At 42.5% G+C, this 15,916-nt stretch overlaps 1 protein-coding gene across 11 annotated transcripts in view; it reads right to left on the bottom strand.

Annotated features, from left to right (window-relative positions):
• The window catches only part of CHL1 (cell adhesion molecule L1 like), a 124,196-nt gene that overhangs the window by 36,741 nt on the left and 71,539 nt on the right, over nucleotides 1-15,916 (bottom strand). For 6 of the 11 annotated variants that reach the window (XM_071756335.1, XM_071756334.1, XM_071756344.1 and 3 more), the window contains 5 exons: nucleotides 14,580-14,770; nucleotides 7,296-7,418; nucleotides 6,063-6,233; nucleotides 4,233-4,280; nucleotides 2,256-2,376 (listed from right to left, as the gene is read on the bottom strand). In XM_071756335.1, the coding sequence (XP_071612436.1) occupies nucleotides 2,256-2,376; nucleotides 4,233-4,280; nucleotides 6,063-6,233; nucleotides 7,296-7,418; nucleotides 14,580-14,770 (654 nt within the window). The remainder of the gene's footprint in view (nucleotides 1-2,255; nucleotides 2,377-4,232; nucleotides 4,281-6,062; nucleotides 6,234-7,295; nucleotides 7,419-14,579; nucleotides 14,771-15,916) is intronic. The other 5 variants (XM_071756341.1, XM_071756338.1, XM_071756339.1 and 2 more) reach the window with 1 other exon arrangement.

The raw sequence follows: 15,916 nt of genomic DNA, 5'->3' as shown, positions 1-15,916 counted from the left end.
CTGCTGGGCCTTGTAGGTGTGGTTTGCAAGGGGATGTTTTCAATCTTTTGGGTTGGTTTAGGACACTGGGGCTGTGCTATAGGTTGTCCTATATATGATTAATCTACACTGCTTCTAGAGTTGAAGGACCCCTCTGAATAAATCCTTAGCAACCAACACCAGGCCATGGCATGATGCTGCACTCTTTGGCACTGACTGTGGGAGAGGGAAGAGCATCTCATCCTCCTCCAAAAGGTCACCTGAGGACAGACAAGGAGGTAAAGACTTCATTAGAGTGGCTTCACTTGGTGTCCTGCCTGCTTAGAAAGGTGGCCAACCATTGGAGATGGCTGGGAATGCTCCTGATGGTTGTAGAAAGCAAATGGCAGTGACACAGAAATTCAGGACAAGCTGTTGGCTGCTCCTTCCCAGCTGGGCTGCTGACACCCCACACGACACAGGGACACAGTGCTGTCTCTGCTCACTCTGTGCCCATCTGCTGTGGTGGCAAAATGCCCAGGCACAAGTTACTCCAAGCTCTGGGTACCCAGGAATTGTGGCTTTCCATGAGCAGTGAGTACAAGTGCTCAGTGCTGTTATTTCCTACAAAAGTCCTTGTCTTGCTCCTGTCCCAAAGTCAGGTTCTGTGATGCTCTGGTGCTGAGGGGAGGCAATGTCCTCCTGCACTGTCACCCCCCTGCATGGGAGGCTTCAGAAATGACAGGTTGGAAATGGGCTTAATTCCTTAATTTGCAGTTGGCTGCCCTTGGTCTGAGTTAGATCTGGCTGAGTCAATGTGCTTCCATGCTTTATGGACATTTGGTGGGATGGACTGGCAGAGATACAGGCAAAGCTGATCATTTTTCTGCTGAAAATGGGAATTTTAACAAAAATATTTTATTTTGCTCTACATTTTGCAAGGGGCTCAGTGAAAAAGGTTTGTTTGGTGATCAAAGAAGTATTTTCTCTTCTTCCAAAAGTGACTACTTCAAAAAAAGTAATTTAAACAAAAGTTTCTTGGGAAATGTTGAGTGGAATAAAAATATTTCCTTTTTTTCTTTTTTTCTATATGAGCAGTGTCCTTTATTTGGCTTTCTGTTTCTGTAAAACTCATTTCCAAGGTGATTTGCCTATTAAATCCCTTGCAAACCCAATAAGCTCAGAGCTCTGGCCCTGTGGAGGTTTCTGTGCCTGTGAATTAGCTCGATGGGGAGTGAATTAGAGGAGGAAGAGTTGCAACAGGGAACTAAAACTCACTGCAGATACTTGGAATGACTCCAGGTGAGACAAGTAATTCACCTTCTCTCAGAAATGGCAACCAACTGCAGAGGTAGCATTTTGCCAGCTGGGGTGAGCAATTCTTTCAAGCCAACATGGAAAAACAAAATACCCTAAACATGTTTGTTCAGGTAGATAAATAGCCTGATTTTGGCATTTTATAGAGGGGATATAATTGCACAGCCTTAATATGAATTATCTCTCTGTTAACCACAGCCTGTGCTCACAGACCTGCAGGAGGAGATGATGATTTAAGTCTCCATTTAAGGAACAGCCCTACCAGAAATAAACCAGAAGTAACTTTGCTTTCACTGGGGGTTATGGACACTGCTCCTCAATGTGCTGTCATCTAGGAGATCATCCTGTGTATGGAAATTCTGGGTGCTGGGCAATGGACCACAGAAAGAAGCCAGAAACACAACCCCTGAGCCAGCATCCCCCACTGCAGCTGGGCCAGGGGGGCACCAGCCCCTCTCAGCAGGACATTTCTTGTATGAAGCAGCTCAATAACTTTGCTTTTCAAACCCTCAGTCCTCAGAAAAAAAAAGGGTGAATAATTTTGGAGCACTGAACCAAAACCAAATTGGCAAAACCAGAAAAGAAACATTACAGGCTGCAAGACAAACTGCAGAAAGACTGAATTTGGGTGTTGTTTGGTTTCTCAACAGCTCAAAAACAGTACTGCTGACAAAAAAAATTTCTATAGTAGGGTTTTTTTTAACAGAAGAGTAAAAAAGAGAATCTGTAGCTTTCACAGAATGTTTTTAATTAACTATTTATAAACTACAGCCTTAAGAAACACATGAATGTTGCATGCTAGCTCTGTGCTGCTTTACAAGGAACATGAATACTTCAGAAAATCTCTGCATAGAGGCTCAGTTAAAACTTGAGGGCAGGCAGGTATACTCATTTGAAGCTGTATAATTTTAAATCCAGCTTTTTCATTCTGTTCTATTTCAAGAGGTGATTAAGTTTGTGCAGAATTGTGCATTACTCACAGCCCTTCAGCAATACATTCCAGTAGCAGGACACCTCCCTTGATGACAGTGACTGATGAGCTACTGCCAGCAGATTCAGGGGGGATCAGCAGTTTGGGTTTTCTTTCCTTGATAAAATTTGCTAAAAAAATAAGATAAAATAAAAGTTAAGATATGAAAACTTAGAGCCTTTGCTTATCCTTCAATAATGCCACACACTACTGCTGTCAGAAGGTTTCAGACATTGATTTGTCAATTTTCTTTTTTTTTATTTAGGGAGTTTGGGACCAGTCCAGGACTCTTCTGGTTCTCTTGCTCACAGATAGAAGATGGTTACAGCAGTAAGAACAGGCAGCAGGGCAGTGCTGAAGCCACTTTTCCTACAGCTTCATGCCCTGCTTCCCGAGCATTGGTCCTTTCCCTCATCCACCTCTGCCCACCTTGGCACACTGCTCCTTTCTTCTGCCTTGACTTCATCCATCTCAGCTGAAACTCCACCTTTCCTGCCTTGAATATCCCACAGAACTGTCCTGCTTGATACAATTATTAAATCTCCAGTAATGGAGATACAATTTGTTAAAATAATAAAACAAGATTGACCTGTGTCTGATTTCAATGGACCATTTGCTCCAGCCAGGCAAACAAGGGTTTCAGGATGAAATATGCCCAGAGATAAATGGCTATCCAGTTATCACTATCATAACAATTAGCACAGTAATGAATAAGTCCCCAAATGGCAGCAGTTCCTCAAAAATAGTCAGTTACAGATGATTTGCTGAAAGACCACATGTATCTCTCTGAACCTTTTTCTCATTTTCTTTTTTATCCCTCCCCTTGCTTTCTGGCTCCGTGGATCTGTGTCACCAGTGCTCAGAGTTGCAGCAAAACACTTGGGTGCCTCTGGATTCACTCCCACATTTTCCATCTGCCCCCCACCTCCTGAAGGTAGAAGTCCCTTTCCCAAGCAGCAGCAGGACTTCAGACATCTCTCCCAGAGAAAAACCAGTTTGGGAGTGGCTGTCACTCCACACCAGCCCTGCTTGGCTCCCTCACAAGGCTCAGCATCAGCAGATAGAGGTTTGATCAGTTCTTGGAGTTATCTGCCCCAAAATACTTGAGGAGAATGCCCCTCTCCAGAGCTTCAGGGCTCTTCCAGCAAAAAGACACCTTCCAGGAGTTTCATTTCAAAACACAGAGGCTTTCAGAAGCAGTATAACCAAAGAAATCAGAGTCAAGAGCTACATTCAAAACCCAAGACTATCATTTTGACATATTTTAATCAAAATTAACTGGGTGGAGAATGGCAGGAATAGCAGCTACCAGTGGCCTCCTGACAGATCCACATTGCCTGCCTAAACCTCAGCAGAATATTTGTAGGAAATTGCTCCCCAAAGAGGAGAACACAAAGCAAAGGAAGATGTGAATCCCCAGGATGAGCAGCACTTTGTGGCAGTGCTGGGGTGACCTTCAGGATCAGAACCAACAGATCCATCCCCATCCTCCCCAGAGCAGCCCTGGAGGTGGGGACAGGTAACACAGAGCACCTAAAGCTCTGCAAATCCACACCTGGATGACCCTTTGGATGGGAATTCCTGGTTTCAGGCTCTGGTTACCTAATGACAGGATCTTAAAGGGAGACTGGGAGCACCCAGCTCTGGCTCCTGCTCTGAACCAGTGACAAGAAACCCCAACATCAGCCTCCCAGCTTACATCATCTCATAAAACAGAAATGTTTTATTCTAAAGAAAACTACCTCTTTGTTAAAAACCCTTCAGATTTCTCCCAAAAAGTAAAAGGTGAGCAAACTGTACTCCATGGACCACTTAAATCCATCTCAGCACAATAAAAAGTCTTTTGTGCTTTCTTTTTTTTTTTCTTTCTTTTTTTTTTCTTTATTTCTTTCTATTTTTTTTTCCTGAGCAGCAGCAGGACCTCACAGCTCATCTGGGCTGGTAGATTCTCAGTTTAAAGGCTAAATAACAGATGGATTCAACTCACCCTTAGTAACAGCAGCGTTAGGTGAGCCTGAGTCATTAGCATGCTTAACTGAAATAAATAAAAGTGACAACCAAACACAGACATGCACAGTTGATATGGTATCAAAAGAAACAAGAAATCAACCAAAAAAAACCACAAACCATGCCCCAATATCATGCCCCAAGCCCTCCCCACAATTTCTTCCAGGAAAAGAAAGAAGCAAATCAAAACGTAAAGAAAAGCAACAGATGAACAACCAATTTATGAAAATTATGAAAATTAAACCAAAATTCTTTAAAAGTATGTATTATTCCATGAAATTCTTCAGGGGTGATAGAATCATCATTTCACCCTAGCTACCTAGTATAATAAAAAGAAAGTAAATCACTAAGCCCTAATTATCCACTATAAAGAAATTTTATAAAATTTATCCAGTCCTTTTTACTGCCTGTATTTAGCCCTTTTACTTATTTATTTATTTTATTTTTTATTTTATCCCTTGACAGGGATTTGGCATGGAGCAGAGTGGGCAGGATCAAGCTGAGCTGACAAAAACCTTTCAGCCTGTGTCTCATTTCTTTGCCCAGGGTTTGGGTGCCAAGGTACCTGTCCTAAAGGGCTTTGCTGGCCACTGCCAGGGCTATCAGTGGCCACACCACCAAATCCCATCTCATTTTTCTGTAATCTGTGTGTGGAATTGGACTCATTTAAGAGAATCTCCAAAGACCAACACTTTCTTTTTGATATTTTTCTCACAATTATCCTCCAAGATATGGTTTAAGCAAGTATTAAGATACACAGACCCACTACTAATCCTTTATCTTTTTATGCCAACAAAAAAACTCTTAAACTCATATATTAAGTATTCAGCAGCCATTCAGGAAGAAAAATCTCTTTGGCTTTCTGGGCTGCATAAGCCTGAAAGGTCAGAAGTCTTAGTGAAACAGAAGGCTGATTTAAGGCTCAGGCAGCCTCAGCAAAGGCTCCAAGTGATACCACAAACTATTTACAACCAGAAGAGTCAAGCAAAGCAGGAGGGATCTCCAGCTGGTATGAGCTGCCTTAGCTCCTCTGGCTCCTCTCAGGCTCTGATGTTTTAAGGTAGCTGTGAGCATGGCCCAGAAGCCTTAGGGTTTAGGGTTTTGCTTGGATGTTTGTATTATTTTCCTCTGTTTCTAACACTGTATATTTCTTGTAGCCAGGGGATTTGTGCAGCTGGAATTAGGGGTGAATTTACACAGAGTGTGTGAGGATGGCAGAGCAAACCCAAGCTGCCCCAGTGGGACTCAGGGGCAGAACCCAAATCACCTTTTCTACAAGCCTCTCAAAGCTTATGGGAAGAGAGAGCTGTTAAATAAAGAAATAAAATGTGCTGCTGGCTCCACAACATGTCAGCAAGGCAATGGGAAATGCCTCCTGTGTTACTCAAAGGAGTCTGCAAAGACCTGGAGCATCCTGCCCTTCCCAACTGCATTGCTGCACCCCAACCAAACCAGCCCTGCACCCTGGGAGCAGCTGGTCACACAAATCCTTGAGCCCCAGTGAAGCCCCATCCATCAGTCTGCAAGAGAAGCAGGATTCCCTAATGCACCGTGAGCTTTCCCTGCAGGGAGAACAGGAAACAAGGGAATTTTGGGGCCCAACAGCTGCAAAAAGCTTTTACGGGTTGAATTTAGCCCTTGGAGGAAGGTTAATAACACAGGAATAAGCAGAGGAACGTGCATTTCCTTCAGAGAGAAGGAACACAGGGACACAGGGACACACATCTGCATTCACTGACAACTGGGGAGTTAAAAAAAAGAAAGGAAAAAAACCACCAGAGAACAGGGAACTCCTCCTGTGCAGACTTACACCGGGAAACCTTCAGTGTCATGGGCATTTTCTGAACGATCGTCCGCAGCCTTGGGAAGGCAGCAAAGCAACAATAATCACTCCGACTGTCATTTTCCTCCACATTGGCAAAGTAGAGGTCTCCCTTCAGGCTCATGGAGACCCTTTCATCTTGTGGAATGTGCTGCAAATCTAGCAAGAGAAAATAATTATGATATGGAAATGATACTGAGCTGGTTCACCAACATGACTGCTAATGCTCCCCTGTCATCTGCTTGCTTCCAGATCCAGGATAAAACTGTGATGGGAAAGAGGCAGAAGACCCAGCATGAGCAATGGGTTATTTACCAATATTCAATGTCCAATGGAGAATTGATAACAAGTATGATGTATTTTTATATATATATAAAATATATGAAAAATAATTGATACGGAAAAATTGATAATAAAAGAAAAACACTCAGTAAAATGTTCCTGCTGGGGTGAAATGAAATTTCTAGCAGCTCTCCCTGACACAAAGGCCTCTGGAGATGCTATGGAGGTCACCATTCCCCTCCTGGTCAGTCTCTTTGCTCTTCTCCAGCTCCAGGTTCCAGCAGGGAAGGGTCACAGCCTCCTGGCTGATCCATCCACAGGGCTGAGCTCACTGTGTGTGTCAGGAGTGGAGAAGCTGCCTCACAAGATCCAGAGGTTTACCTGGCACCTTCCCTCTGTAAGTCACACCAGAAACAAACCCCTCATCTCATGGAGGCAGCCTGAGCTCCTCCAGCTCTTCCCAAGAGCTAGAAATTCCTGCAGGAGACAAATCCTGAAGGACAAGGTGACAGAAACCCACAGGGAACTCGTTATCATCATAGAATCATAGAATCATAGTTATACTAAGAAAAAAACAAATCTATTGGGTGTGTATCATAAATCAACCATTACTTGATGAAAAAAGGAAACTAGGAATGACAAAAACAATGTCTTGACACAGTTTATCCTCTCTACTGTCACTATCCTCATAACTGGTAGAGTTGTTACCTGATATGTAAGCTTTCTGATATCTACTATTTAATAATAAATTGTGCCAAGGCACTCTAGAATTTAACTTAATAAAACCATATCACCAGCCTCCATTTATCACTGTTGTTTCTCCATACCCAGACCCTCCTCCTCAGCACTCACACAATTACAGTCCCATCAATTATGAAGCTGGGGAAGAGAAATGTGTTGAGTCTCCTCAGATGAACTGTGTAAAAATTGATTACTTACCAATATTCATCCAATAGATATGCAGAGGTGGGATGCCCTTTGGGGGGTTACAGTGCAAAATCACAGAATCACCATGCTCCACATCAAGGGGCTCAATTTTTTCTTTTGGGAACTTGGGTACACCTGTGCAAGAGCAAAGAAGTTCCTCTTTTACTGCCACCTTTTGAAATTTTGCCTTTTGCTTCCCAATTAACATAGGTCTCAATAAAATATTTACCTTAACATCATCCTTTGCATTCTCTGCCTGTAGTTACTACTACTATTTACAAAGTGATACAGAGTAAAGATGCATTTTACTGAGAGTAAGAAACCTCTGCTGGCATTCATCACTCAGAAAGTGCCCAGACTGGGGTATTGTAAGCCAGGCAACCAAGTGGTTGATGTTTACCATTGCTCTGTGATGTCTGTGAGCTGTGCTTGGGCTTTATTTTAATGAATTTATTTTCAACCATTTTCTGTGGCTCCCATGTTTGCACTGTCTGGAAGGGATAAGTCAAAGCCCCACAGAAGCAGAGCCCCAGGCTAAGGTCAGGGGAAAGCACTGGGGTCACAGGAGATCCCAAACTAGCCTGGGAATGCTGTATATTCTGGGAAATCTTGGCTGAAAAGTGGCTGCAAGTCAATGCAGGTGAGGACAGACATCATGTGGCTGCTCTGCCTTGTGCTTGGAGTTATTCCAGTTCTGCCCCATCTCAGGTGGAGCAGAATTCTGGATTAAAGACTCCCCTGCCTCCTCATCCTCTGCAGCCTTCCTCAGCAAGCTTGTCCTTGGGGATGCAGAGAGAGGAATTTGCACAAAAGAACAGACAGGGCTGCACTATTTGGGCTTGAATACAAGTGAAATAGTTAATGGAGTTGTTAAATAATCAAGGACTTGTTTAACCACCATTAAGTGACACCAGCACCAATGCCAGCAGCCTGTTCACAGCCTGGACCACACTGGGCAAACCTGGGCAACCTGACTGGTCTCAGAAGCCTGAAATACAAGGAGCTGATCCAAGAAGAGGGGAAGTGGAGCTGGGCTGGAGCCCACCCCAAACCAAGCACTGGGAGGCTGCAGCTCCAAGGTGGCTGGAAACAAATTTGTCTGCAAAATGTAACCACTCCTTCAAGAAATTTTGCCAGGAGAGTTTCGGGGCAGACGCTGTCTTCAGCTTTTGGTTCAGGCAAGTTCAAACTGGCAAAAGTTTCCGTTCAGGCAACTGCATGAACCAGCAAAATTAACAGCAATTAAAGGAATGAAAGGATGCTGGGTGTGCAGAATAAACTGGCACAGCAAATACTGCCACCCTGGTGTTCAGGCACAAGTGGGAAATCTGATACAAAACCAGACAATTTGAAATCAGGACAGTCCCAGGGTCACATCCCAGGAGTCAAACCCAAGGAGGAGGGTGAGAAATCCAGGGCCAGGACCTTGAGGTACATTGTAGGATCAGTAAATGTAAAGGGAAGCAATCACTATGATGCTGATTGTGCATAGATTTTTATCTCCAGGAGGATTATTAATACATGATGAATTCTTAGGAGAGGGAGAATGGACCTAATGAGTATAACCCACTCAAGGTGAAACTTCAGGTAACACAGAGAACTATCCATTCAGATCCATGTTCAATAAACTACAGTTTCCAGTAGGAGAAAGTCAGTTTGTTGATCTAAAGCTTACTTATTCCCCAAAGCACATCACTGTCATACTTTAAGAAAGCTGGATCAAGTGAAGGATAAGGGATTTCTGTCTAAACAAAACCAGACCAGAGCATAGACAAACAATGAGATCACTCATCTAAGACAACAGAAACTCTTCTTCAAACCCTTTTTCTGCCTCACACAACTAAATCTGTGTCTCCAATGCCATAGCCTTTGGTCTTCTCAGTCAATTTCTATAGCCAGTAAACACAGATTTATGCAAAAATATAGTAAGTCCCACCAGGAGACAGTGAAAAATCATGGTCTGTAAATCATAAATCATAAACTGGCAGTGCAGGCATTTATCTCCAGTGTGTGCCCAGATGTCTGCCTCTGGACTTCATTAGGGGAAGCAGCAAATTGAACCCAAATGTCCTCCACCTCAAGTAAGTCCTTGAGCCACAAGTGCTCAGAGCTGCTGGGCTCTTCCATGCTGCTTTTTTCCCCTTTTGATCATTGTGAAAACCATGGAAAACATGAGTTTCCCTGTTTTCATGGAAAACATGTTAAACCCCTCAATGCATAGCTTCGAGTGTTTTGAACCCTTGAAGTTTTGCAAGAGAGAAAACCTCAACTTTTATGATAAATTCCTGAGTCAAACCTTCTGCAAGGCACATTTTCTTGCTAGGGTCCCCCTGGTCTCAAAGAGAAGAAAAAAACCTTCTGAATTCTGCAGGAGGAGATTTATTAACACCAAGCAGCTCACATCACATTAGACTTTGGCTCTTTAACATTTGTCTTCAGGATGTATAAGTAGGCAATATTTATGTTGGTTTTTTTTTTTTACAATGTTCTGTTTTAATCAGTGGCTATTCCAGAACCAATCACTGCTGATTTGTGGCTGATCACAGAGACTATCAGAGCTGAATTACACTCCAAAAATATCATCCAAGATGAATTGTGGCACGGGGGTGTTTAATCCTCTGTGAAGTTCTCAGGCTACCACGTGGCCACTGTAAAATTTACACCCAATTGATCTCCCTGCAGCGAGGCCATAAAACTGGTGTGTCAATCTTTCCTGCAGTTCCCCACACACAGATGTCATGAGAAAGGACAGAAAATCCAGCACAACCTCCCCCATATCCATAACATGGGGGAGAACAAGATTATTCCCTGACCCTGGGAAAGGCTGGCTGAAGATCCAGGGGGATGGCTCTCCTGGAACGAGCAATCCCATGGATGAAACGGCCATAAGGAAGAGAAAACCCCACACCTTGGACTTCCCCTGGGACATAGAAAGCTCCCAAAACACTCCTGGGAAGGGCTTTGCTGCCCAACTGTGATTTCCTGACAAGGTTGTAAAGTGGATGCTGTAGAGCACTCAAAAAACAGAATTGTAGAATATCTTTTAAGGAAAGATTCTCAGTGTCCAGGGTCATTTGTGGAAGGAACCAGGCTCTGTTTAATCCCCAGAGTGACTGAACTGGATTTGAGATTAGGTTGAAATAAACCTGGCAAAAAGGAGGCTGGGACACTCCCTCCTGCTTCTTAGCAGTTCAGAAAATAGATCACCTCAACTAAAACAGGAGGGAGAGCAACACAATGCAATTTAAAATCTAACTTGGAGTTTAGCTGTAGAGACTGAGAAGTCCCCAGAGCTGGGGTAATCCAGTCCCCAGCAGGACTGCTCCAGATGTACTCAGGTACCCATCAGCCTTGTTTTTGTCCTCCTGTGCCTACAGCAGCCTCACAAAGATAAAGCTGGATCAAGGTCAACAATTTATAGCAGTTGATGTGAGAAATGGAACCAAAGGAAGAGGGTTTCTCCATGTAACCATACAAGTCTTCAAGACCCCTGTGTCCTGGTGTAAAACAGGAGTCAGCTCACTTTGGTAAATCAGCAAGTAGCAAATATACTTGGAAATTACTGCAGGAAAAAAAAAAAAATCACTGTACACCAGGTCTGTTTTTATAACTTTCCCTGTGGATGTTGCTGGAGATGTGTCCTGGGCCAGATGATCACTTAGCCTGCCCCCTCAGGGATGTTTTTCAGTTCTTCCATTCAAAGAAATCCTTCAGCAATGCAAGAATGAGTGGAAACAGTGAAGAAATTTCACTGTCCTGGGAATTCCCATCTCTTTACCACTTTAACTACCAGCTGAGTGATTTGTTATACAGATCAGCAGCTCGTGCAGCAAACAGCCCCACTTATCCAAGAATCATCTACGTGACTTGCACTCACTCCCCACCTGATTTATATTGACTGCAGCTTGGGCAGCTTCCAGGGGGCATCTCAGGGTGTTGCTTGTTATTCTCCTCCATGGAGCACGAGCAGCAGTTAAATCTGTAATGTTCATTCCAGCCTTTGAACCATTCAGGAGGTACCATCCTGCTTATTTATGGATTTTTTGGTTAATTGCTGCATTAAGCTGAAAAAGTTAGGAAAGCCTGGCTGCCAGGAAGAGCAAGGCTGTCAGCCCACTCATTCTCCAGGCAGCTCCTATGTGATGGGTTTTTTCCTGTGGAAATCTCTATCACCTTTTCCAAGCTGATGGTCAGAGTGATCCCAACCATTTAGATGGGAAAAAAAGTTGTCAAAGGTGTAGGAGAGTGGGCTTAGGAGGCAAAAAGTTTTATTCCCACTGCCCACAGAGAAAAAAAAGTTTCTCTTTTGTTTAATTTTCCAATAATACTGAACTGCCTTCCCAAAGAGTGTCTCTGACACCTATTTCAGCATCAGCCCAGTATCTTTAATGACTACAGAATATTCACAGCTACACACTGGGCTATTTTATGGGTAGTCCATGTTTCCACCCTCAGATCTTTGGTCTTTTAGAGCATAAATAGTGAGCATAAATCTTATCACAGTCTACCATGAAGAGTCTTTTACACCAGAGTTAATTAAAGAAGTTTAAACTGTACTTCTTCTCCTTCTTCTGGCACTGGGCCTACTCAGCAATTCAAGCAACAGATTCCCTAAAGACAGGAGGAGGGGAGCTGAGCTCTGTGTTCTCACCATTTCAATTCATTTTCATGCTGCATCTATCTTGTACCAATCTGGACTTTGGAAACAATGTGAACATATAGGGCTCCTCAGACCCCATTCTTCCCCTCTCTCCTCAATGTCATCATCTATAAGGGGAGTTGTGGGGTTTTCATTATGTAGGTGAGATTTAGTGATGATATCTGCTGACATTTCCATTGCTTTCCTAGAATGAATACTGTGAGTAAACAGCCTTTTGTTCCCCTTTCAGGCAGCAGCTTTACTTTCCTTACAGACCCAGTATTCTCCTTCTGCAATGGAAATGTAATTTATGATGAAACCTGGCCCAGTCTGACTGGCTGGGTTTGCCTTCCTTTCCCTGGCAGGCTGACTTGCCAAGGACATTTTTGGTGAGTAAAAAGCCTTGCCAGCTCTGGGCTCTTATCATGAATGCACAGAGTGATCTCACATGTCCCAGGCCCTGCTGCAAAACTTGAAGGTGAATAGAGGTGATTTATCCCCAACTCTTCTGTGTCCCTGATTGCCTCATTTGCAGCAGATCTGCACCTCAGAGCTCTCCTTCACTTCAGCAGAGTTGTTGACCAGCCAGCACTTAAGAAAATCAAAGGTGTCTTCTATTATTCTCTGAATCCTGATTTAATTCACAGTATCTACACTGCACCATGAAATCAAAAGATTTACAAGAGAAGAGCACAAATAAAAGTAAATGTGCCTTAAAAGGTGTGAGAGTTGGGTAAATCCCTTTAGTACATTATCTGCACCACTTATTTATTTTCTGGAATTAGGGCTTTGCATGTATTAGCACTAAAATTCCTCTTGCCTTTGGTAATAACCACGTTTGTAGCTTCCCAATTCATTTCTTGCTCCCTACCCCCAGTTTATTTGATATCTGCTCAAGCTAGTATAGGCAATTTTTTATTAAAAGCAAAAATTATATGCTGTGAGTAGAGATTCACCAACCTCAGATACAGTCACAAACTTGTTCTTCATTTTTAAGCATCTTTTTTGTTTCAGTAGCCATGGAGTACCAAGATGTTCTGGTGCTGGAGGTGTTGCACCTTCACTGGAGTAAAGCTGCTTGTTAACAATCTCATCCTAATCATTACCCTGAACTTTGTATTTCCTTCCAAATTTCATTCCACCCCTCTAACCTTGGTCCTTAAAATCACCCATTTCCCCCTCTCTGCCCTCTGTGCTAATGATGGAAGGACACATTTCCAAGATCAGTCATTCCCACAGCCCCATCTCTGAGCTCATTTCCCATTCAGCTCCAGCTCTTTAATATTCTCCCTGTAAGTATTTATCCCAAACCCTGAACACTCCTGACATCAGACTAATGAACTCACAGTTGATTGGATCTCTTCCCCTTGAGCTTTGAGACATTTGCATCAGTTGCTGTTTTGCAGTAAGAAGCTGCTGTGTCTCCCATCCTTTCCCCCAGCTTCTGCTTCCATGCTCCTTGCTCTGAGATGGGACCATTTTCTCCTCCCAATCTCTGGGCACTCAGTCAGAGTTGCCAAGCTGAAATATTACACTCTTACCACTCCTGACAGCATTTGCTTTCCAATAAACGTTTGGAAAGTGGAAGCATCACATGATCCCTAATCCTTTATCAATTAAATTTCCCCAGGATTAGATAACTCTTAACTCAGGACTTCCCCCAAATTCACAAAGTGCCTTTTACACCACTTCCCCAAAGGGATTTGGCTCAAACAATTTTTTTTTTCTCTGACAATGACTTCCTATTCCTTTATTGCCTACTGCATTTTTAATTTTTAATTCATTTCCAAAACTATTACATTATCTATGCCATTATTTCCCTCTCTCATGAGCAGCTAATATCTTTCAATCACCATGCTGCAGTTAGGAGAGCTGCTCAGCCATTTTTTCTGCCTTCTTTTATTTCCCCAACTATTTTAATTTCTGCATTTTCATGATGTGCTGGCATCAGCTCTCAAGCAAAATGTCTCTGCCCAGATTAGGTGGAGAATTTACCAGACTACAATTCTCATCAATATTTATGTTTTCTTCTTTACAGAAAGAGAAAAGCATTAGAAGAGGAAGCCTCAAAAGAGCAAATATTGGCTCTAAGCAAATACAAATCAGAAAAGAATTCTAGTGGGCTTTATGGCAAAGGCAAAGCAAATGCTTTCTAAAGGCATTTAAATAGTCAAGTCAAAACAAATAATAATCTTCTACCACTGAGGATTCAGCTCTCCTGAGATGGCTAGTAAAAAGTTTAGAGTAATTTGCCCACTAACTCCTGCTCCAGAGGCAAAGTGGGGCAGAAAGCAAAAGTAAACAATAAATGTTTTCCAAATGAATATATCCAGGAAAACATATATGTTATTTACCCAGCTGCATTTGTATTAATTCCAGTTGGTAAGGAGCCTGAGTACCAGCACCTGGAAACCTGCAAGGGCTTGATAGTCCAGCAGAACTGTCTGAACTCCTGCAGTCAGATCTGGTTTCTGTCCTCAAAAGCAGGAATGAAATGAAATCATTCTAAGGAGCACACTGATTTTTTTCTTTTCCATCCAACATTCACCCCTGTTTCACCACACACCACCTTAGTTACTAATTCTTTCCCATTTAGTTTGAGGAAAGGAAGTTTTCCCCTTAAAAAACCAAAATAAAAGCAAAGGAAAAGCCCTTACTTGGAACAATTAACTCAATCTCTTCTGACATGGCAGTTCCCAGTAGGTTGGATGCATAGCAACGATATTTCCCTTGGAAATGGGAGATGATTCCATGGTTTTGTATCACAAATGTTCCAGAGTTGTTCAGGGTAGTTATCCTTGGGTCAGACAACAAATCAAAGGGTTTCCCATCTTTAGTCCAGTTGAAGCTGGAAAATAATACAAGTGTTACAAAGGACAGGGGACAGAAGAGAGCAATAAAAGGCACAAACCAGTGGTCAGTGTGGGCCCAATAATGCATTATTAAAATAAAATGAAAAACTTGATATAAGAAGACAGAGTTGAGTAGGAAAATTACCATGGTGCTACTGGAAGTTGTGGTAGCCCCTGGCACGTCTCTGTTGGACACTTTATTTTGGGATAACTGACTGTGACATGAAATAAGAATGCCAAGCTTAAGGCAAGGACAAAAAATCAGAGACATCTGTGAAAGCAGGAGCCATGCAGTGAAAAGAAGAGCAAAAAGGGCTGTGAAAAAGGAGAGGAGGTTCTTTGATGGCCAAAGGCCAGCAGGAGCTCTTCTCATGGAGGAACCCAGGAGAAATGGAGATGACTTGGGCTTTCTCCTGGTCTTGAGAGTAAATCACTTCCAGTTTTGATGCTACTGTAACTTTGATGAGTGCTGAAGTATTGGTCAGAGTTGATCTGCAAGTCTGATGGCTTGAAACTGGGCTGAACTACAGTATAACATACATTTAGTGGAACTCCTATCTTTTTCAACATTTTGCCATATTTTAGAACAAATTAATGTTAAAAGAAATGTAGATTTTGGCATTTCACTGATGCAAACTGCATTGTGACTGTAAAGAGAGGAATAAGAATTCTTAAGGCCTAACCTGCTCTATCACACACCCCAGAAAACTTTTCACTGATCTGATGGCAAACAGTGACATAAAGGAAATTTTTTTTACTACTAAAAATCTTCATTCAGAGCTCAATTAAAATTGATAAAATAACCTTGATATAAAAATAGATACTGCAGTTTTTTAGGCAAGTTTAAACTGTATTTCAGAGAAAAAGAGAAAGGAAGGATTAAGGATTAAAAATGACTTGCAAACCAGCTGTTAATTCAGCCTAGACACCATCCAGTAGGGAAAGCCTCAGGAGGAGCTTTTACTCTGTTATTATTACATTTCTGTGAATCATGTTTTCATTTAAAGTATTTTTTTTTCCTTTTTACATTGGTGTAAAATGCATGAAGCTCATCTCTGGATATTGATTTGAAGAACTCCTCATGTGCATATTTGTAACATCACCACGGCCACAATGATGCCAGGCACAGCCCAGGTATCTGA

Source organism: Heliangelus exortis, chromosome 12 (assembly GCF_036169615.1).
Source record: "Heliangelus exortis chromosome 12, bHelExo1.hap1, whole genome shotgun sequence".
Lineage (NCBI taxonomy): Eukaryota > Metazoa > Chordata > Aves > Apodiformes > Trochilidae > Heliangelus > Heliangelus exortis.
The sequence above is the reverse complement of the archived record's forward strand: the minus strand, read 5'-3'. Positions and strand labels throughout refer to the sequence as shown.